Genomic DNA, 24,854 nt, shown 5'->3' on the forward strand with positions numbered 1-24,854 from the left:
CATAATAAGAGTAGGCTACTATGTTTGTTGTGTTTACATGTTCATGTTTAGATGTTATTAATCAGGGGGGTACACAACTGGTGCACATGGCATCAAAATGTTTTCTGCTTGGTAGATGCAAGGCTCATTTGCGAGAAATCTGACAGGCATTCAAAAGGAACTCAAATGAGATTTTAACGTCCTGTAAGAAGTAGACTTAGAAATAAAACTAGTGTTGACTAATCATTACATGTGGCTCTTATTTTGAAGAGGAAGTTAGTGCACAGGAAGTCTGTTTCAGTTGTAAACAGCTACTATACACTCCCAAAAGTCCCAAAGTTACGTGCTCCTCTCATAGTCGTAGTCGCTAAACCACGCGACGATCATTATTTACAATATAAAAACCATGCATCTTGAACAACACTGGGATTATTTATGGAACCTGCAGCAGGTGAGTAATTACTTTTATCTATGTTGGACGTTTGTTTTGGTTTCAGTGGTTGAGCTGCTTGGTGGGGTTGAGCTGCATAACGACTACACTGCTACAAATACACTGTCTGTGATCTTTATCTTTTGCATCTGCCCGTGTGTGTGAAGCATAACATTGTGGCAGCGTAGAAACGTCCGTAAACTCCGTATGCGTGTGTGTGTGTTATGAGTGTCCCTCCCTCTGCTGTAGGAGTCTGTTTGATTGCCCTGAGTGCCGTCACCTGTAGGACCAGCTGAGCCTGGTTGGGTGACGAGCTCTTGAGACTATAATCACTGTGTTTCTGACTGTTTGGTGCTGCTGGCTCATTTATAAGTTGTGTGTCAGGTCCTTTTGTTGCCATGAAGGCTTGAGGCGCTTTCTACAAATACCTTCTAAATAAGTCTCACACTTTTTCATGTTTTTATTTGCCAATTTGGCCACACAACCCCATCTGAAAATGTTTCGTGTCAGGGACCGGCCTCGAGAAGAGTTGTGTTAAAAACTTTTTTTAAAACACCTTTTTAAAATATAGGCTATATATCAGCTTAAAGTTATGCTATTTTTGAGAACCAGTTATAAACCACTGTTCTAAACCCTTAAGAGTTTTCAGAAACATCACAAGTTGCTATGGTAGCTAAAATCTTAAATGACATGGATGCTTTTCTAATGGGTTAAGTGTTATGTTTGACGTTGTTGTTAATCTGCAGTTCACTGTCCAAGTGTCCATTATAGTTAAACTAGTCAAGTTAATGTGATCCTCGTCTTCTGCATCTGTTTTAAGTAACACTAGTCCTGACAGGCACTGTGGTTCATATACTAGCTTCCACTCGAAGCCTATGAGTAGCCTAATCGCCAATGATGATTATGGCGTCGTGTGTGCTATATGTAGGCCTACGTACTATAGGCCTATATAATGTGAGTTGTCATGTGACCCTTCCTTCCCTCAGGTCCAGGTGACGTTCCTGTCACACCTGTTTGACACTCAAAGTAATAAAATGGTAATGTAGCTGGAGGCAGTTAGAGTTTAGAGACAGGTCCACAAATCAATTTAAGTGCTTGAAATTCAAATATTTTAAAGAAAAAACAATGGATGTTTGAACAGTTAAATGTGTCCCCCGCCCCCCACAGAGAGAGAAGATCCACCCTGGTAAACTCACCAAACAAAAGCATTCAATATGCAAACATATCCAATGACACTGCTGAACAGCCTGTTTAGTGTTTACTTCCATTTTAAATGGATTTGTAACGAACACGCATATGTGGGACGAGCTCAGAATGAGCTGTTTGGAATTGGCAGTTACAAATGAAGCACTACTTAAAGGGACACTTCACCCTTTTTGCCAAAAAATATATATCAATGACGTTTATAAGATTTAGAACACTTTCCTGGCATTATTTTTTGTGTAATCTCTGGGTTTAGATATTTTAGATTAACGGGTGGCTCTGACGTCAGAGACACTCTTCCGTATTGCTACCGGACTACATTGTCTCCTCACACTGCAGCTAGACCAGCCCCAAAACACAGCCGTCACGGACACTGCGATTTGGTCAACCTTCGTTGACCGCACCCCCACATGCGCATTTGTTATTGTGTTTGTGTCATGTCGCTGTCGTCAGCAGAGCAGCACCAGAGAGACGCGCTATGTTGCCACGAATCCCCCCCCCCCCCCAACTCTAGATTTATTATAATGATATGAAGTGACTTGCCATAAACCATCCATTAACTCCCCATTCATCCAATTTGCATCTGCTTGTATTAAACAACATTAAACTCACCAACATTGCAGCTGTAGGGAAAGCTTGAATATCCACTTTCAAACTGCAAAGCTTTTGTTTCATAAAAATCCACCGAATTTTTTTCCCAATCAGCTCTGCACTTAGCTTTTCTTCTTTTTTAGTTCTATCTCACTACTAGAACTTTCTGACTCTGAGGTAGATAAGATTTTTGGCTGTCAACAGCATCCATTTGTTTTTTCAATGTTGTGGACCGGAGCGTGGTGAAATAGTTGCTAAGATACGATACTGCATAGTGATTGGCTCTGCTGCATGCCTATGAAGAGTACTGACCAATGAGCTGAGCCTAGCGCCCTTCCAGACACCAGGTTCCAGTGTCTTGCTTTCCTGTTCCTATAGCTCAGTCGGCTGCCCCTTCTTATTACTGCATGGGAGCGAGTGACTGAGAATCACCATAACGCGCTGTCATTTTTCCACAAGACAAAAATACGGGATTAAGTGCGTCCCGTATCGGTTGCAGGGACGAATAGTTTTCATAATACTCAAGGGGGCCCGTGCCGCCCCGCCTCCCCCAGACTTGGATGGTTAGAGTGGCGCGATTGTATACACAGTCAATGCAAGACGAGAATTGCGCGAACGGGCGCGACCTGATGCGGCACAAACGGGACGAACCGAGGCGAATATATATTCAGGTCCAATTCCTCATGGGGGCCGAGATCCCTGGTCCAATTCCTCATGGGGGCCCTGGCCCCCCGGCCCCCACAGACTACGTCACTGGCCTATTGCCAAGACCTAGCCTAGAAAATAATTGGTGGTGGATAATAATTATTTTTCTTGGCCTTTGCTTCCCTCTGGTGGTGACCACCAGAGGGAAGCAAAGGCCTTCCTCAGAATACTTGAAGTGAGTAGTAGTAGTGTAGTGAAATGCTCTCACCATGCAGTCATAATTGTTGCTGTAGGCCAAATACCTTGTATCTCCATACAATTCTAAATTAATGCCCTACTAATGCCCTACTACTTCAGTGTTGGGCAGCGGAAATTGCAGATGTACAAGCTCTTGTAGATGTGCTATTTTTGTAACATGTTTGAACATGGAAGCAGTTTGTGGCTTTTATTTTTGTTGAACCAATGACTGAGTATTAGCTTGTTACTAAAATAACAACTACACTGGAACACAGATTATTATTTTTTCCCTCCATTTCCTGAAAAGTAACAGTTTTGGACATGCAAGGTTTTGGCCCGACAGACAGTGGCCGTCGATGTATACTATACTGTGTGTGTATGTGTGCAGAGAGAGACAGGCTGCTGTCGTTGGCTCTGTCTGTTGTGCTAGAGCAGGTTTAAATAAATGATAGACTACTGCAGCTCCAAAGGTGAGTAAGTGCCCCAATTTCTGCCAGCTCACGTCCTGCAGTCTGAGGGAAGCATTCCTTTCCTCTGTCTCCTCCTCTCTAGTCTCTCTTCTACATCACACTGCTATCTCTGTTGTTCTTTCCATCCTCTCCTCGCTGTAGTCACTACATCAGCTACTATGTCTATTGTTCTGTCCTAACCACTCAACCCATTAAGACCTGAGGCCGATTCTACAGAAAATAATACATATTTTGTTCCAGGGACCCCCAGAAGCAAACATTTGAGTGACAAAATTTATATGATTTGAACGATTGAGTCTATAATTGACGTGTGGCTGCTGTCACAGTGAAATCAGAACAAAAGACACTGGCACACTTTTGTGTTTTGAAACAAAATGTTATAATTTCATTTCACGTTCTATTGTTTTATAAAATAAGCTTTGACATCAACACAAATTAATAATCGTATGTGTGTGTGTGTGTGTGTGTGTGTGTGTGTGTGTGTGTGTGTGTGTGTGTGTGTGTGTGTGTGTGTGTGTGTGTGTGTGTGTGTGTGTGTGTGTGTGTGTGTGTGTGTGTGTGTGTGTGTGTGTGTGTGTGTGTGTGCGCGGGGCATGTGTGCGTGCGTGCGTGCGTGCGTATGTATGATACTGTTCTGTGTCAGTAAGGCAACATGCAGTCTCACAAATCACTTAAACAACAAAACTGTAAATTGATTAAAACCTTTTTTTCACATCACCAACTAACAGGGATGGGGGGACCATGGTTTTGATTGACAGCGTTGAGAGGTGTGGCCTGTATGGTGCCAACTTTATATAAAGAGGGCCCCTCATTGGCCATTATGAGCTCAGTGTAAAATGAAGGAGCGATGATTGAAAGCTGATGTCATAGCAGCTCGCTTATCGATCTCTGAGGTAAGAAAACGTGCCAGGGATTCTGACACGAATAATAAACCTTCACTTCAATTATTCAGGCAATTAGCTTGAAAGCCACTAAGCAGACTTCATGCGTGTGTGTGCGTGTGTGTGTGTGTGTGTGTGTGTGTGACTGTGTGTGTGTGTGTGTGTGTGTGTGCACGCGTGCACGTGCGTGCATGTGACGGCGTACATGGGTGAGTTTGCGTCAGCAAATAATATCATTAAAGAAAAAGTTTTTTTGTGCAGTGTTTTTGAAATTTACCCATGAAAATCCTGCATACCAATGTTACCGCATGTAAAGCAGTGTCTCCCAGTCAATGGGTCATTCATCGTATAGATATCCCCTTTTTTAACATAAAAACATAATGATTCATCTTCAAACTAAAACGGCATTAAAAATGTGCGTGCGTGCGTGCGTGCGTGCATGCGGTGTGTGTGCGTGTATAGTATGGTCTGGTATTAATGTTTGGCAGCTTATTAACAGCATCACTGAGGAAAACGTTAGGGATGGCAGGTATAACGTTAGCGGACAGATTGACACCATGGACGGCTAGTAATAAGGGGGGAGGGGAGGGGGGTGCAGGCGTGGTCTCTCTCTCGCTCCTCCTGTCTGCCATCGCCGCTGTCTCACTCCTTCTGTCCTCTTCTCACGAGACAGGAACACCAGGGGGACGAGGGAGGGGTCACTGCACGACACTAAGGAGGAGATTCTAAGGGGGGAGAGAGAGAGAGAGAGAGATTGTTTGTTCTATGTGCATCTAGGCATTCTAGGGTGACCAGATCCAAATTCAAATTGTTCATTTGAGGGAGAGAAGTATGGCTTGTGTGGGACAGTGGGACGGGACGGGGGTTAGCAACTTATTACTTAGTTTGTTATTAAATGCTTGATGTCATATTCGACCATAGGCCTAATATTGCCTATCATGTTGTTATTACAGTGCTTTGGCGTCTCACATTCTAGAGCGTCTAGAGTGTTGCAACTCTAGATTCAACATATTAAAAAATAACCTATAGTGTTGCAAATTGCGGCTAGGTTAGAGTATGTTAATACTCTTCCATTGAGACATTTAGACCCTGGTGTCGGGTAAGGACACCTACTATAGTTGTCAATGTCTAAAGTTATTTGAAGCCAATTGGACAACAACTTTATTATTATTTGAATAAATGTTGGACCAAAGTTAAAATGAATGTCAGTTGAAATTGAGGGCACAGCCAGAGGTAATGGTCTATTTAACCTGGCATGGCCAGACTAATATCACTGCGTAGAAGATATTAGTCTCGAACTTCGGTGTGGAAGATTAATTTCCAAGGGGTGGTGTGCCACTGCCACAATTCAAAATGTTCCACTTTGAATAGTGGGCTCTGATTGGTCACACACAACTCTGGGGTGAGCCAAATGTAAGTATGCCAGACCAATCTGCCCGGGGCTTTATTTTTGATTTAATTTATTTTTTTGCTGTGGCAGATTGTCCATGCTAACGATCTATGACTGCAGGATTGAATTTGCTGAGGGGATGGATGGGAAAATCCATGCCTCTGATTTTTATATCCCCCTAAGCAAATGCAAACCAGCATGATACTCCTGCATTATTGACGTGCATACATGTGTTTCTATTCATGTGAACGCTTGAATTCATCATCCATTCCAGAAACATTCTATTGAATGAGCCGAGTCATTCGACATACGCATGCACACAACACACTATTACCGTTTGAGCTTGCTCACACATCCTGTCACCTTGCAAAAATTATGGCTTGTCTTCTTTTTTTTCCTGAAAACTGAAAAACTGAACCTATGAACTGAATGATATTTCTTCATAATTTCATTTAAAAAAAAGTTTATAACAATATATGACTATTGACAGACAAATAACCCTGTCATGTAACATAAGCAATTGTAAACCTGACTCAGGCCAAATTATTTCTGGAGTACTTACTCCAGACGTAGGCCAATTATTTATGCTTAAATCCACATTGTCTTAGACGTAGGCAACATACAATGGCCTATATACTGTAGGTCACGTCACAGTCAGGTTGAGAATCACTGGCGTGAGGGTCTGTGTACGCATGTGTCGTATAATGCATTGCATTTCGAAGTTCTCAAATCGCTTTAGAATGATTCATTCATCCATTCATTCACACATTGGGAGGAATGGTCTCACCTATTGAGCAGCCTCTGCAGCAGCCTCTCCCAGGTCAGCCTGTGGGACGGACAGATAGACAGACAGACAGACAGACAGACAGACAGACAGACAGACAGACATCAACACCCTGTTATATGCAGCACTGTAAATGAACACCAACGTGGAAGATGCAGCACAGTGCAAAGATTGAATTAGGGTTAAGCTGTGAAAAAAGAGCAACGTTTGCAACGCATTATATAAATTATGTTAAGCATCCTGTGTATACAGTAAAGTTCACTCTCCTGATTGGATAAAGTTGGTATCCTGACCTGAAAGTGTATTTTATTTCTGTATACTAAAGAGCTGGGAGACAGGGGGACCCCTGTTACTGAACAAACACTTTATATAAAACGATGATTACTTTGGGAATATCTACTGTAACACTTACTAACTAAATAAATATCACTTACACTACCTTTAATCTCAACACCAGGTGAATGTGGTTAATAGAATACAAGGACTTTAATGTCCACAACTGAATGTTGTTAACGAGCACTAGTTACTGCAAAACAGAAGCCTTCAGTTGAAGAACCATAACATTCTTGATTTATCTTGCAATAACAGCCTTACAATGCAGATATTATTGTAATTATAAATAGGTTGTAGTGTGACTACAACCTATTTATAGCATTCTGTATACTTAATTCATGGGAATCATGGGATTTGTAAACTTCAGTCATTGTAACATCTTACAGATACTGTTATATTCAGTATTTTGAATTGATATGGTTCTTTGAACGGAGGCTTCAGTTTTTGAACAGGCATATCAAGTCAATCAAGCCAATTTCAAACATTTCCACCGTCCACATTATGCACATTTTCCATTCATGCATCATTAGTTTTAAATGTCAGAATGCGGCTTGATAATTGTCCATGCTTTTGGAGAGACATTATTCCATTTGATTCGATTGGCCTCGGGCTGTAATTATGTTATGGAAATTAAAGTTGTCATTATTTGGTTACAGGAGGTTTTCAATATTACAATGTCATATTTGCTGATTGGATTATGTTTATTTATCAGATCGATGATGGTCAGAAAAGGAAATTGCTGGCAGCACAACGCTGGTAAATGATTGGCTTTTACCACTTAAATTCTGGGCGGGAACCCCTTTTGGTGTTTTAAGCATTATGTTATACTTTAGCTATGTAAAAATAGCAGATCTACAAGCTCATAGCGTGACACCGATGTGCCGCGCTACGAGCTTGTAGATCTGCTATTTTTGAAAAATCTTTAATTATGTGGGTACAAATCTTTGAATTCTTTCAGAGCGAACGTTTTTAACGGAAATCTTTGCTTCTGGGGGGTCCCTGGAACAACATATTTTCAGATGGGGGTGGGCGGCCAAATACAGATCATTCTGGGGGTCCTTGACATGAAAAAGGCTGAGCACCACTGACTTAGAAACAGGTTTTTCAGAAAACTGTATTTAGAAGACATTTATTTAGAATCGGCTTCAGGTCTAAATGGGTTAAGCCCTTTAGACTTTGGCTATGGTTATGGTTTTCATAATTCCCCTTGGGGAGGAACAGTAGGCTACATGCAGGAACTGTGTAAAATGTCAGGTTGCTTGCTCAATGAAGCCAGGACACATTGACATTGGTCAATGTCTTGTGAAACTGAGGCACTCCTAACCAGTGCTGAAATGATTCATAAAAATGAATCACAAAAATGTATCAAAGGCGATTTTAGAATGTAATAATGGTTCAGTGAATTATCTGTCTGATATAGCTTTACTAATTTCACCAATAAGTGAATGCTTGTCTGTCTGTGTATTATGAAAGTTTTATTTTTGACTTCTGGGTTTAACTTGTTAAGCAATTTAAAAAATATCTGACTTCTGATAAATTGTGATGAGCATTAGCACACAGTAGATCATATTAATGGGGGCAAATATCAAAAGGTTAATTGTTAGTTACATCCTTACTCAACAGCAGCCATTTGAAGGGTAAACACAACCTTAGGGTTGTAGTAGGTATATGTTTCATGTAATTGTTTTGTTTAATGAAACACATACCACAATATTCCCTTCAGCTAGAAGTCAAAATGGTTGCAGTGAAAAGGTCTAGTAGCATATATATACATTCTCACAACCTCCACAAGGGGGGCGATCACACAATGGTCCAGATGCTACATAACATATTGGCAAAAGTTCTGCATCGGTCAAAACCGTGGGGTGCTTGAGGAGCGTGTTTGCGTACTGTAGCTACCCAGGTGATCAAATGAATCACAGCAACAACAACAAAAATGATTTAAGGCAAGCAGATCTTGGGCTCCATTTTCGTCACCGCTAAACCCCTTATCCCTAAACTTCTTTGCCTTTTTCACTATTTTGAAAAACATTTTTGAATAGTTCAACTATAGCCAATCTACATTGACATGCACGTTGTGAGCTTGTAGACTGTCCATTTTAACTATTCAAAAATGTTTAACAAAATAGCAAAAACAGGCAAAGAAGTTTAGGGATAAGGGGTTTAGCGGTGACGAAAATGGAGCCCCTTGTGTCTTGCGTCTTATCAAACTTTGGTCAGCATTTAGCATTGTCCCACCTGGCCAATCCACATATAGGCCTACCAGGATCACAGCAGGAAGGACGGGACGACTCTGGCCCTTGTGCTGAAAAGTTTAGGCTAACCGTATTATATTTTGACCACTTAAACTTTACATAGTAAATTTGACCAGGGTCTGTACTAGGTACGCTCTTTTACCCATCTACACTAATAAAAACTCTTCAAAAATCGTGTGTCTAGCATGAGTCCTGTGAGCTTGTAGATTGGTGATTTCCAGCAAACGTTCCCCCTTAGAATGGGAATGCTGTGGTTTGAGAGGTTTAACTTTTACGCACATCTAAAAATGTGGCACGCAGCTCAAGAGAGGAGCACACTGCACCAGTACCATAGGAATGTGATGGTTTAGCTGGTGGCACATTTCTAACGTACGTTGCATCTTAGTGTGATCACCCCCTGTAAAGGCTGACCAAAAACATTTTGGCAGCACCATGCCATGCAGTGCCACGCCCACCACCACCCCAAACCAATCAGGCACCTCCTGAGCCACTGGTCCCGCCTCCTCCTGTTTCCGCCAATCACCATAGATTTGGGGATAAACAAAGACAGAAGGTTAAGTATACATTATGGACTGTATGGACGAATCCCACCCTTTGTTTGATCAAAATAGGCCCCAGGTTACACACGCGCGCACATACACGCACGCGCACACACATGCACGCCGCACACACGCACGCCACACACACACACACACACACACACACACACACACACACACACAAAAAAAGTAAGTTATGAATAAACCAATGGCAAAAAACTACTTTCTGGCCTTGACAGCCCAAATGAGCCCTGTACATCAAAACAGAAAAGTCCTATTATTAAACAACGTTAAATGACTATAAACTCACTTTGCCACTCACTTTGCCACTCGATTTGCCATTCACTGTATATGAATGTGCAATGTGCATACCCTCTATAATATCCAAGTTACATACAATATAAACAGTAGATACAGATACAATACACAGGATGTTACATCACAGGAAGTAGACTCACCGCGTTGACTAGTCCGCTCGACACAGCTGCGTTCTCCACTCCCTCCACGGCTGCTGTAGCGGCGTCGTTAGCCCCGGCTACCGTGGCGTCAGCCACGATGTTGGCCTGGTCCGTTGTTTTCTGGGACACTATACAGGGACGGACAGGAAACAGGAAGTAGTCACTGTAACCTAAGTCTCACATGCTTTAATATATTTTCTATAGGCTAATAATTATCTATTTTATATTATATTATTATTAAATAAAACAATTGTCAACAGTTAAACAAATCAATCGATTTAATCAATTATAAATAATAATTGATAGTGTGAAAATAATCATCATTTTAGAGGAAAATATTTACATTTTTAAAACAATCACAGTTTTAAAAAAATAGCTCATCCACAACCATACAACGTGTCGCAATGCTATGTACTTTGGTTTGTAGTTGGGCTACACTGCGCTACTACGCTGTATGACGAGACGGGAGAATAAAGCTCCAGTGGTTCATCAGACTAATCGAGTTGATTATACAGTAATATTTTACAATTCTTTGACAAATACAGAAATAGATTATCAAATACAAGTCACTTCTCGATTGTTCGATTAATGGAAACAATATAGAACAATCACTAATAAAATACTAGTTGCAGCCCTATAGATTAAATGATTTTAATATAAAGCTATCATTGATTTACCTGTGTTTACACCAGAGACAACTCCCTCCTTGGTTTTGTTCCCTGAAACACAACACAAATATCCTTGTAAAATCATTGTATAACATGCTATAAAACTTTAGAACTTATGAATTAAACATCTTTTTGATCTCTGAAAATAATGTTTAGAATGAATTACAGAATGAGTTGCCGTGTCGTTGTTTTAGTTTCAAACGGTATGTTACATTATATCAATGCTGTCTCTAATCTCCATATTCTAACGTATCTAACTTTTCTTCTTCTTTTTTCCATAAATTAACCCCCTATTTGATCATGCATCGAAAGCATCAAAAGTAGCAGATCTGCAAGCTTGAAACGTGGCGCGAAGCGACACATTTTAGACTTGTAGATCTGCAACAGAATTTAATTAGAATCCTGAAAAGTAACATTTTGGATATATAGGCCTAAGTTTCCACCCAACAGAGACGATATACTGTATGTACAGTAATCAGGTTATTCCTGGTGCACGACACCAGCGCACGTACAACTAACTATAAGTCTAGGAGCAAAGATAACATCACAACTGTACACGTCAATACAGCAAACGTGCAAAGAAGAAGTGTGTGTGTGTGTGTGTGTGTGTGTGTGTGTGTGTGTGTGTGTGTGTGTGTGTGTGTGTGTGTGTGTGTGTGTGTGTGTGTGTGTGTGTGTGTGTGTGTGTGTGTGTGTGTGTGTGTGTGTGTGTGTGTGTGTGTGTGTGTGTGTGTGTGTGTGTGTGTGTCAGACAGAGATATGTTTGCAGTCTCCTGAGACCAATCATGGTGGTGTTTGACTTTGATGCTTCAGAGCAACAGGCTGTATGCACGCACGCACGGACGGACGCACGCACGCACACATGCATGCACGCACGCACGCTCCCTGCACGCGCACACTCACACACAAACAGTCGTTCTTTGTTGGACCTCAGCCTATAGTCCTGCCTGCCAGACAAAGACTCCTTGAGGATTTACTGTGTGTGTGTGTGTGTGTGTGTGTGTGTGTGTGTGTGTGTGTGTGTGTGTGTGTGTGTGTGTGTGTGTGTGTGTGTGTGTGTGTGTGTGTGTGTGTGTGTGTGTGTGTGTGTGTGTGTGTTGGGACTTGGGAGACAAAGACAGATTGAGTGAAAGAGAGAGACACAGAAACAAGGGAGTCATTTGAGTCGATAAAAGATTGTGTGTGCGTGCGTGCGTGCGTGCGTGCGTACGACAGACAGACAGACAGACAGACAGCATGATGTCGTAATGCAGTGATTGATATTCTTCAGGCCAGGCGCAAACAGTGACCACCATTTCGTAGATTTCATCTCTGAGACTCCAGTCTATATACCCAATCAGTAAAATCTGTTGTTGGTTCTGTGTATAGTTATGCCCTCTCAGAGTTACAGACCCATAACTCCTCAAGGACCCATGCATGGTCCAGGGATGGCTGCAGTAACCATGGCGATGATGATGACTGGTATCCGTGGTGATGGATTTAGGACAGTTGCAGAAGTACGTTGCAAGGTTGAGAGAGCTGTTAAGTCTGCACATGCGCTTTTGTCTTCACCTTCTTCTGTCAAGCTGTCTGTGTCCAGCCTATAGCCGGCGTCTGTTGCTCTATAGGCTGAACATTCAGCGCTATTTACCACAGGAAATAGCAGATCCCAGGTGTCGAGGGAGATACTATACACAGTATAGGGTTTAAAGATAAAGACTTTTTCTGTTTTGTATGTGTCTACCCCCAGGTGTGGTTACAATATTCAAATATGTCTTCCCTGTCTATATTTGGTTTCTTCCTGAAAACTGAAAGCCTTTGAGTCAAAAGGCCCAATCGAAATACACCACTTTAGTGGCATCATAACCCTAACCCCTCCCCCATTATTATAGCTACAACAGCTGTGGGCAAGGCTTAATTCATTAAGTTCAGGTATAGGTGGTGCTAAAGTGAAAACCCGGTATACTTAGTGAACTGGTGGGTGTGGCAACATAAAAGCATATAATTGTAACACTTTCTGTACAGCTTTTTGAATAAATAAATCTTACTCATAGTATAGCCTTCCTGATGATCATGTTTTAGGGAGGAAAAAAATCACGGCACTCCATCTTTAAGACAGGGTTTAAGCCCCAATGGCGGAAAAAGTCGGTTATTTCGCACGCACGCACGCACGCACGCACGCACGCACGCACGCACGCACGCACGCACGCACGCACGCACGCACGCACACACACACACACACACAAACTCACAAACACACAGGACATGCATGTCATTGTTGTTGCCCCCATTAGACAATAGATACTGGAACATGGAAAATTACTGGTCCATGTTCCAACACACAGGTCACTGTGTTGAACACTGCACACACGAACACACGTACACTTGCTGCTCCACAGAGCACTGTGTGTATTCATGTGCTGTATTGATTAGATCACAGTGTGCTGGGTGTTATGTGAGATCAGATTATGAACGAGCACGGAAACTGCATTCACACGCAGTCGCGCACACACGCGCACGCACACAATTCATGGCTCAGATACATAGAACATATACACCATCAAATCCTCAACGTTTGCATTTAATTTACTCCTTCATCCTGAGGCCAATTCAATAAAATAATACTTACTTCATTTTTATGTTTAATCTTTCTAACTATAGTCCATCTACAGTATACGCACACAAATCATGTACAGACATGTCTATAGATGCCTTGTAAGTCCCACTCCCTGCATAATATGCCAGTGTTGTCAACGCCCATGCATGTGAAATTCCAGATGGATTGACCAACCCTCTGAAATGCACGGCCATGTAACCATCAAGTCCCTATCCACCCATTTGTCCTTATGTCACTGGAGCATGCGTACTCCGTCTCCGAGTGTTACTTCTTGCTGACACAACTGATGAAAGCATTTTGTAATTGAAGCTTTTGCCCTTTATTGACTTCACATAATACAGGTATACAGGCTATGTGAACAACAACAACAACAACAACGCAAGATTTCATCGGTGCACCATACGTATGTCTAAATAGCCCAGCCCTGCTGGGTCTGCTGCTTGCTTTGCATTTAAATCCAGGCCCTTTATAACTTTACAGCTCATCTGCTGGTGTTGTGTGTGGGTGGACAATAAGCCCTGAGGCCAGGTCCAGCATGCTGCTTCATATCAGTTTTCTTTTCCGGCTTCTTTTAAATGTAGGAAATGATAATGGGCTTTTTACTCGAGTTGTGTCCCATAAAAAAATCGGTCTGTGACCCACTGTTTGGAAAACTTTATATTATGCCTGTTTTACAGTTTACAATTTACATATATCACCACCATAAAACAGCTGTGCTACACGCACGCACACACACGCACGCGCGCGCGTGCGCACACACGTGCGCACTACACAAGCACACAGAGAGAGAAATTGGGCCACAGAGACAGAGATGGAGAGAGAACCTTAATATTATTAAATGTTAAATATGTTCCTCCATAAATAAGATATAATAAGACAACTTGCATAGTTCAATTTTAAGGTTTTTTATTAAGCATAGTAGAGGGGTTTGGACAGGGAAAAATGCAGTACATGTGATATGTTATGCTTCTTTTTCTTTTATATAACAAAACAAAACAAAACAAAACAAGACAAGACAAGACGAAAACAACCCCCCACCCTCCCACTTGGAACTTTGACACCTTCTCCTTTCACCTTGTAGGTTTTCCTTTTCTTTTTTTTTTAATAAAGTAAATAGTAGCAATAGCCAGCACAGAGAAGTAGAAAAGAGAGAGAAATAGACAGAAGTGAATAGTGACTCCATGATGTTGTAGGAGAGAGTGGTTGAAAGAGATAAGGGGTACTGCTGTTTATTTTGGAAGTAGATAGGAAGAAAGAAAGAAAGTAGGAGAGGAAAGGAATGAAAGGGTCAAGAGGGGAATGAGGTTGGTGTGCAGAGTAGGAGGGGAACATCGTGGTTCATAACAAATGGCCTATGGGGTGTTCGAAAGACTTGACAGATTCTCGAGATAGGTTATTGTCGCACCCCAGGAGGAGGCGAATCCTCCTGGAGAGCAACGTAGATCGTATTTAATTTTCTCGAGATTCAGGAATAACATGGCATCTTTCAGCCAGTGGTCTGATTAACTTGCATAGTTAATCACCATATCCCAGGAGGAATTTGCACATGTACAGCCATTCCTTCTTTATGCTCTTATAGTTTATTAGACCTACGCAGTATATGATCATTACTACACATTACAGCTGTAGTAATGTCAACTCTTCATCTGGGAGAGGATTGGTCATATGCAACAGTCGATGACATTTAAACGTATAATACAAAAGTGAGAGGAGATCAAATATAATGTTGCGATAGGGACAAAACCTTGTATATCCATATTTCGACTCCAAAATGTACATTTTTCAGGAAATTAATATAACCGGTATATTTTGAAAACAAAGCAATACTGCCTCATCAAAACAGTTTGAGGGTCCAATGGAGTTAAGAGGTTTTGTCCGAAGCATTTTTTCTACTTTATATTGGTCCAATATCTTCGAAACAACACACAAACGTAAAGGGTGTTCAATAGCACCGATTTATTAAAAAAACAATAATAATAATCTAAAACGTTAGGTGGTTTCCTCCCAACAGCAACAATATGTTTGTAAATTAATGCCCATCAAACAAGTGGAATTGGTAAATGGTGCATTCATATAGCACCTTTATCTAAGGCACTTTACATATAATATGTGCATTACATTCACCATTCACATACACATTCATACACCGATGGCGGAGGAAACCATGCAAGGCACCAACCTGCTCATCGGGAGCAATTAGGAGTCTTGCTCAAGGACAGTTCGACACTAACTCTGCGGAGCCCGGGATCGAAATGAGAACCTTTTCGTTCCCAAGCGGTTGAAGCGGCCACTCTACCCCTGATCCACTGCACAAAAGTAATGAAAATAGCAGATTTACAAGCTCACAGCAGGGTGTCGCCATGAGCTTGCAGGTCAGCTATAGTATTATCACTATTTTACTGTAAAAAATGTATTATAATAAAAAGGAACATTTCATATACATACATACATTTCATATTTAAAAAAAGCAATTTAATAAAAATTATGTAATAATAAAAAGTAATGTAATGTAATGAAAAAAGGTGAGGGAGGAGATTAAATATTGTATGTGATATTAGTAATGAGAGCGTTGTATGAATCTATGCACATTTTTCCACCGGGACACAAACGCTAATCTGACTCCGCCAGATGCAGCTAGAGGCGGGATCAAGGCAGTACTGTGTATGCCTTGATCCCGCCTTTAGCTGCCGCTGATTGGCCAGGCCGTTTGGTGGCCGGAGCATCTAGTCTGCCTGAGAGTTCCCAGATGGGAGCAGGAGGGGGGAACCCAGTGTACTCTCTGCTGCCCCATCTGGCGGAGTCAGGTTACACAAACGCCCCCCTCATCGAGACTGAGTGGCAAAACATTGAGCAGCATGGAGTATTGGAGTTTGGAAGCGCTCGTTGGAAATCACTTGACGACACTGTGTGTCACCTGTTTCTGATTTCCACATAATGCAGGAGGCAGTCAGGCAGCAGGACATTGCATTATTAAAAACGAGCGCTTCCAAACTGAAACAAACCTGCATGGAATTTCTTGACAGAAAGTACCTGAGTCATAACACACGTCTATGGTGGATTTGTTTTTGGTGGATTTTTATGAAAACAAAATTCAAGCTGTCCGTACAGTTGGTGAGTTTAATGTTGTTTAATACAAGCAGATAGGACTTTTCTGTTTGAATGTACAGTATGGGCTGTCAAGGCCAGAAAGTAGTTATTTTTGTGCCACTCAGTAGGCATTCCCGCATACCTTCTGTACAATGATGTCACACGCATAGCCTCAGACAGGAATTGAGCTGTTTGAAATGAAGTGCGATCAGTTCTACTTGCCTATACTTGATGAAGAAAGAGATCAGTTCCTGTACTTGATGAAGAAAGAAATCCAGGAAATGCAAACGATACATTATGATTCACTGATACTGTACTGATACTGTTACCAGCCTATACTGATACCTCTCCTCTCCTCTCTTCTCCCCTACCGTCCTGTTAAAATCGCACAGTCACTGTTTGTCTTCCGCCATGAACTGAAAATCATTGAATCAAATCCTCCTCTCCTCTCCTTCAATTACAGTTCTTTGTCCCCTTGGTGGGTCATAAAAGATGTTACATGTGAGATATAATTTAGAATACCAAAATGTATGTTTTGTGAAAGGGTTAGGGTTATTTAAGACTTTTCAAATCAATCATATGAACTCTGAAACACTGAAAAACATTGAACTCTATAGTGTGGTAAATAAAAAAAGCGGAAGCCATATTATATGGGGTGATACCAGTCGAATGGGGTGCAGCACCAGCACATCGGGAGCAATTTGGGGTTCAGTGTCTTGCCCAAGGACACTTGTAGACAGGAGGAGCCGGGATTCGAACCGCCGACCCATGGATCATTGGACGACCTGCTCTACCTCTTGAGCCACAGTCACCCCGCGTGTGTTGTAATAGCTCAACTTTTGTTTCAGAGAGAGAAACTGTACAAGCTCACAATTTATAGGGTTGCCCGATAAGACTTCAAATCAGTATCACTATTATTTCAAAAGTTTGTCTCGCTTACGATTAATTAATGATTATTTTATACAGTTTTTTTACACAGCCCTCATACAGCACAGTACAGTACAGTACAGTACAGTGTGTGTGTGTGTGTGTGTGTGTGTGTGTGTGTGTGTGTGTGTGTGTGTGTGTGTGCAGTGGCGTGCACAGATAGACACTAGGGTGTGCTAGAGCACCCCCTGCCCTTTTGGCAATGTGCCCTTTTGAAAAAAAAAACAACTTTATTTATTTTTTTGTACAGTGTACACTGTACAGTATGTGGACCATTGTGACATTGATCAATTCTTAATAAAAAGCTTCTAATATATTATTTAGTCCCCAGAATCTATAAATCCCACACTATTTAGGCAACCGGCCGGTTCCACGCGCTGCACAAGGTGCCCTTTTTTTTCCTTGAGCACCTGCCCCTCTAAATGTCTGTGCACGCCCGTGTGTGTGTGTGTGTGTGTGTGTGTGTGTGTGTGTGTGTGTGTGTGTGTGTGTGTGTGTGTGTGTGTGTGTGTGTGTGTGTGTGTGTGTGTGTGTGTGTGTGCGTGCGCGTGTGCGTGTGCGTGTGTGTGTGTGTGTGTTGGTCAGCTGCTCCTTGTAGGAGGCAGACAGTCACGAGGAGCACAGGAGTTGGTACGGAATGAAAAAGAAAAGAACAGAGGGTTGGAGAGAGAGACAAAGAGAGAGAGACAGAGAGAGAGAGAGACAGAGAGAGAGACAGAGAGAGAGAGACAGAGAGAGAGAGAGACAGAGAGAAAGACAGAGTCCAATATGTCTCCTATAATCACTGAGGAGGGGTCAAAGAGTTGACTATACTGTGTATTCACATTACAGTAAAGCGCATACGCACGCACAAGCAGTAAGTAGGTGGATTGCATGCATTTGCATTTGCATACAGTATACACACACACACACACACACACACACACACACACACACACACACACACACACACCGTTGCCATTAGCATTGCCACTTGCCAGGCAGTATACAGCTACAAATAACATAACAGTGCAAGTTATGTTGGGTGCGCGTGTGTGTGCATGCGTGTGCGTGTGCGTGTGCGTGTGTGCGCGCGCGCGCGCGTGTGTGTGTGTGTGTGTCAGTGTGCATGCGTGCATGCGTGTGCGTGCGTGCGTGCGTGCGTGCGTGCGTGCGTGCGTGCGTGCGTGCGTGCGTGCGTGCGTGCGTGCGTGCGTGCGTGCGTGCGTGCGTGCGTGCGTGCGTGTGTGTGTGTGTGCATACGTTGTGTTTATCCTTCACTGACATGACTACAGATTCTCAGGGCTCCTCTGCTACCATGGGAAATATGTATGTATGGATTTATAGCACCCCAGGGTGTGTTTGTGTGCACGCCTATGCCACGCTCACGTCTAACGCCACACGTCTGTGTTGAGTGTGCGATCGGAGTGAGACACACACACACACACACACACACACAGCTGCGAGACGTAGTGGTGAAAGCTGGAACTGCAGGCGGGCCCCTGGATTTATGACGAGGAAACCCCGTGCAGATGGGGTTTAACATTGAGCGCTCGGTTGCATTTGGACACCAACGGTTATGATCACACCGCAGTTGTAGGAAAGGGCCGCTGTGATTGGCTGTTAATAACATGGCTATAATAATATGCATCACTTGTTGTTTATAACAGCTATGCTATAATAATATATACATCACAATGACACTAAACTTTATTAATGTTTGGAGGAACATAATTAGAATACAATGCCCTCTGATGCAGTGAATGAGCTACACCGACGGTAAACACACGCACGCACGCACGCACGCACGCACGCATACACGCACGCACGCACGCACGCACACGCGCACACACACACTCTCTCTCTCTCTCTGTCTCACCTTGGGGCCTGCATTACCAAACTGCTGTAATAAATCTATACACAGAGAGCAGACAGACAGACAGACAGACAGACAGACAGACAGACAGACAGACAGACAGACAGACAGAAGTGGGTATGCTAGAAGGTTGCATCACTTTGAGCCACCACGCCCCAATACACACGCGCACACACACACACACACACACACACACACACACACACACACACACACACACACACACACACACGGCATGGGACATACGGACAAAGAAAACATATATGTGATGTATATTTATTTCTGTTTTGTTTTCTTGTTTTAACCAAATATTTTGTTTGTTTCTGTGTGGGAACTGGGAAGTGAATGTGATATTGTTTATTTATGTTTTTGGTGTTTTATAATCCCGTAAGCCCTACGGGATAAGGGATGGGTCTTTATGACAAGACACAAAAATAAAGATTCATTAATTCATTAATTCATTCATTCATTCATTCATTCATTCATTCATTCATTCATTCATTCATTCATTCATTCATTCATTCATTCAGTCAGTCAATAGTCTCTCCCCATGAGAGCTGAGTTTCCATTCTTCTTCTACTGCATGTCTAACTTCCATATACTGTTCTTCTTCTACGCTCTGTAATTAAAGATCCAGAGTCAGATTTTACAGCATGTGTGTCTCTGCTTAATATGTAGAGCACCTGCTATCTGGACAAACATTGATTTCTGTCTCTCTCTCTCTGTCTCTCTCTCTCTGTCTCTCTCTCTTCCTCTCTGTCTCTCTCTCTCTTCCTCTCTGTCTCTCTCTCTCTCTCTTCCTCTCTCTCTTCCTCTCTGTCTCTCTCGCTCTCTCTCCCCTCGTTCATTTTGTATGAGCATTAAACTGTCTGTCCTATATTCTCGTCTTCTATTCCGCCTTTCTCACCCTCTCTCTCTCTCTCTCTCTCTCCCCCCCTCTCTCCATATCTGTGTCATATGCATATTAAAGTCCAGATGAATCCACTGAAATAACAGTATACACGCAATAATAATTCCTCATTACTTCGTCATTCAGTCAGTCAGTCAGTCCTCCTTCACCGCATCCTCTTTCCCTCTGTCCCTCAATCCATCACTTCCACCCTCCATTCATAACCCTATCCATTCCTCAAGCAATTATCATTTCTTTTTATGCATCTGCAACTCTGACAGTGTGCATTATGGAACCAAATGGACCACTATTGCCACACTCTCAGAGCTACATTAACGCTCTGTGCAGGCTCGACGGCTCCCTACATAACTCTATCCTCTAGGCCTGCATGTCACAATTATTACATAATGATCTAATCACAATTATTTGAGATAATCACAATTATTTTTTGCATAATCATCATCCATGTTGAAAAATGTCCACATTTTCAATATATGTTATTATTATTAAATGTGTCAGGGATTTTGTTGCATATCTAAGTTATATGGAGATCCTTGAAATGAGTTCTGTTTTAACCAATAGGTCTTTATACCTTTCAATCTGGGATGGCATCGTGTTAAACATAAATAAAAAAGTTAAATAAAAACTCAAGACCTGAGGATGATTCTACATCCAGTTTTTATAACTGGATTTAGAATCGACCTCAGGTCTTAGATGGGTCAAAATGTTTGAGAACCATGCACTTATCCAGCTCTTACCTACATATATATCACTCCTTGGTCTTAACATACATTCATTCAGATGTACCATTAAGAACTTCACATGTCATGCCATTGGCAAGAGAGTGGATTGTCAGTGAGAAACGGGGGTATGTGCAAAGGTGTTATGTAAATGCTATTCAGATTTAAAAAAATATATATATACAATGAAAATCAGTGTCAAAAAGTGACACTTGTTTTCAGTAACAAAAGAGAAGAATTTACACATAATGTGCATCATAGTCTTCCCTTGGTCTTACCTACTGTATATCACTCTCTTCTTGGTCTTACCTACATACATCACTCCCTCCTTGGTCTTAGCGGCAGCTTCCTCCACTCCTGCTTTGGTCTTCTCTGCTGCCGACACCACTCCTTCCTTCGCGATGGAGAATCCCTTCTTGAAGACGTCCATGCTTTCTTCTCTGTTCTTCTCTTCTCTTCTCTGTTCTTCTCTGCTCTTCTCTTCTCTTCTCTGTTCTTCTCTTCTCTTCTCTTCTCTTTCTGCTGCTCAGAGCTTTTCTCTCCTTCTCTCCTCTCCCTCTCTGTTCTTCTCTGGAGAGTTGGGTGTGTCTGGGAGGCGTGTGTGTTTGTGCGTGTGTGTTTGTGCGTGTGTGTGATGCTGGTTGATGCTACTGCTGCTCCTGCCTTGTGCTCCCTTATGCTTTCTCCTTGCGCGCGCGCGCGCGTGCGTGCGTGCGTGCGTGCGTGCGTGCGTGCGTGCGTGCGTGCGTGCGTGCGTGAGTGCGTGCGTGCGTGCGTGCGTGCGTGCGTGTGTGCGTGCGTGCATGTGACAGAGAGAGAGAGAGAGAGAGAGAGAGAGAGAGAGTTGGGCAATAGACCAGCCCTTGACCAGACAAGCAGTGGAGCGAGCAGAGAGAGAGAGAGAGAGAGAGAGAGAGAGAGAGAAGAGATACGATAGAAAAGGAAGGGGGAAGAAAAAAGAAGAGGAGAAAGAATGTGAAAATGTATACACGCACGCACGCACGTGCACACACACACACACACACACACACACACACACACACACACACACACACACACACACACACACACACACACAGCATTCGTACACATACAGATTATGCATGATAAGGATGATAACTAGCCCTAATTAAACACACACACACCCTAGAATCCTGAGAACTATAGACTATCTGCAAGCTCACATAAGGCATCAACAATTTTCGGCCAAGGGATTTAGAAGGAAATTAGAAAAAGTGCCCCTCGGGCCAGGTCAGGTTATTGTGGCCTCCTGGTGGCGCTGTAATAGGCCAATGTGAAAAGGGTGTCATTTATTCTTACACCTTTGATGGCAATTGGATGATTTGAGGCATTTTGTTCAAAAAAGAAATTCGCAAAATTGGTGGCGCTATAACAGGTCAATGTGAAACGGGTGGGATATATTCCTATAGTAGGAAAGTGTGTGAAAGGTTTCATGAACTTTGAAAGCCAATTATGAGATATTGGATAGATCCTTCTTTAGCACATGACTATAGAGATGCCGTGTAACGATTTACAGGGATTTCGGACAGAATCTAGAGTAATATGCATCGGAAATGTGAAATGAATCAATAATGCACACACTGCATGGCCTATTTCTCGCCAAAAATGTTATCAGAGAAACTGAAGCTTTAGTGTCACTGTGTGTAGGTGAAGCAAAGATTGTTTACAGACCAGCCGCCATTGTTCTTTTACTAACTACGCTAGCAACACCCACACAAGACAGTGACTAAATGACACCTGCAGTAGTGGCAAAGACGCTGCTGGTGCGAGCACGAGCAGGGTATGTTTTTGAGGGGCGCTATAGGGGCAACTACATTTGTAACATTAGAGCTGATATTATGAATGGTGCTACTGCTAGCACAAACCCTCAAACAGCAGCTACCGTATGGTGCCAGGGTAGATCTCTCCAGGGGGAGCCTATTGTCAATCTGCGCAAATTGATGAAGACGAACTCCGCAAAACCATATCACAGATGACATCATCCTCCTGTTCATTGGATACAATTCCCACCACCTTTCTCAAAGAGGTTTTAGACAGTGTGATTGGAGATATCCTAAAAATTGTAAACAGCTCTATACAATCAGGCGTCTTTCCAGACTCACTGAAGATGGCTGTAGTTATAGGCCCTTATTCAAGAAACACAATCTTGATCCCTCTGTGTTGGGTAACTATCGACCTATATTTCTAATCTGCCCTTTATGGGCAAGGTTTTAGAAAAATGCATCTTTCATCAATTGGATGTGTTTCTACAGAACAATAAGGTGCATAACAAATTCCAATCTGGCTTTAGGAAAGGTCACAGCACAGAAACAGCACTTGTAAAAGTAATTCATGATCTTAGGGTGTCTGCTGACAAGAAAAATGTATCCGTTCTCTTACTTCTTGATCTAACGGCTGCATTTTGACACGATTGATAATTCAATTTTAATACAGCGTCTGGAGCACTGGATAGGTTTGTCTGGTACGGCCCTGTCCTGGTTTTCCTCCTACCTAACAAACAGAAGTTATTTTGTCAATCTCGCTGAGTTTGACTCAGACAAACACGATATCGGTTCTGGTATTCCACAGGGCTCGATTCTTGGTCCTCTATTATTCTCCCTGTACATACTGCCGTTGGGAGAACGTATTACCAATCACGGAGTCAATTTTCATTTCTATGCTGATGATACCCAACTATATCTTTCTGTAGCTCCAGATGATCCCTGTGCCTTAGACCCGCTGTTGACCTGTCTGTCTAGCATCAAATGCTGGATGAGTGAGAACTTTCTCAAGCTAAATGAGGATAAGACAGAAGTTCTCATAATCGGTTCTAGTGAGCAGAAAGAATCAATAATAAGCAGACTTGGCAACCTGACTGTAGAAAGTAACAGTACAGTAAAGTACTTGGGGGTCATTATTGATTCTGAATTGAATTTTAATTCACACATTAATCATGTTACCAAGATTGCCTTTTTTCACCTTAGAAATATTGCACGAATGAGAGCCTATTTGTCATTGGACGATGTAAAAGCACTGATCCACGCGTTTGTTTTTTCTCGGCTTGATTACTGCAATGCACTTTTTTTCTGGATTGCCTATAATAATGAATTGCATTTTTATAGACAACTGACAGATTACAACTTGTCCAAAATGCGGCAGCCAGAGTTTTAACTAAAACTAAGATGAGAGAACATATTACGTCTACGGGCCGACGGCGTGGAACAAACTCCCACTGTACCTTCGACAGGCAGCCTCTGTAGACATTTTTAAAGCACAGCTCAAGACCCACTTCTACACTCTTGCTTTTAATTGATCTTTTATTTATTTTTTTGTTTGTTTTTTCTTTCTTTCTCCATTGCTCTGTAAAGCTCTGAGCTGCATTTCATGGCATGAAAGGTGCTATACAAATAAGGTTTTATTATTATTATTATGATTATAGCCCCTCCTATGCACAGCTGTGTGTATGTCCGTTTGTACTGTAGCACGGAATGTGATGATTTGATTCCCTGAGCACGGAACATGATGCATGATGATGTAGGTTCAAGGTTGGTCTTTGTTACATCTTGTGTACAGGCACATAAGAGTAAAACGTATTTTTGTTTGGCTTCCTTACAGACAATGCAGCGGCATAGCATAATATTCAAACAACAAACAACATAGCAAGCACAGCAAACAAAGGGATACACTGACACCATGCTAGACAGGAACGCCCAAAAACGTCACATCCGGTTTTAGCCTGGGGTAAGAATTTTCTATGGCTGCCAATGCAACTTGGTCCAATCCTTAATCACATACGGACAAACATCTATGCCGATGCTATCTAACTTGCGGAGGTAGCGTGCCTTGTCCACGGGCAACAGATCTTTCAACGTATGGCATTGCAAATACGTTTGATAA

General features: G+C 42.2%; 1 protein-coding gene across 1 annotated transcript; it reads right to left on the bottom strand.

Annotated features, from left to right (window-relative positions):
- Nucleotides 1–9,462: 9,462 nt before the first annotated feature.
- On the bottom strand, nucleotides 9,463–21,614 carry sncga (synuclein, gamma a; the record flags this gene model as incomplete). The annotated part of the gene is made up of 5 exons (XM_079511841.1): nucleotides 21,267–21,614; nucleotides 10,873–10,914; nucleotides 10,196–10,323; nucleotides 9,572–9,704; nucleotides 9,463–9,479 (listed from the first exon to the last, which is right to left on the bottom strand). The coding sequence occupies exons 1-5, from the start codon at nucleotides 21,385–21,387 to the stop codon at nucleotides 9,463–9,465; spliced, it is 441 nt and encodes a 146-aa protein (XP_079367967.1). The 5' UTR covers nucleotides 21,388–21,614.
- Nucleotides 21,615–24,854: the final 3,240 nt, after the last annotated feature.

Source organism: Electrona antarctica, assembly GCF_951216825.1.
Source record: "Electrona antarctica genome assembly, chromosome: 10".
Lineage (NCBI taxonomy): Eukaryota > Metazoa > Chordata > Actinopteri > Myctophiformes > Myctophidae > Electrona > Electrona antarctica.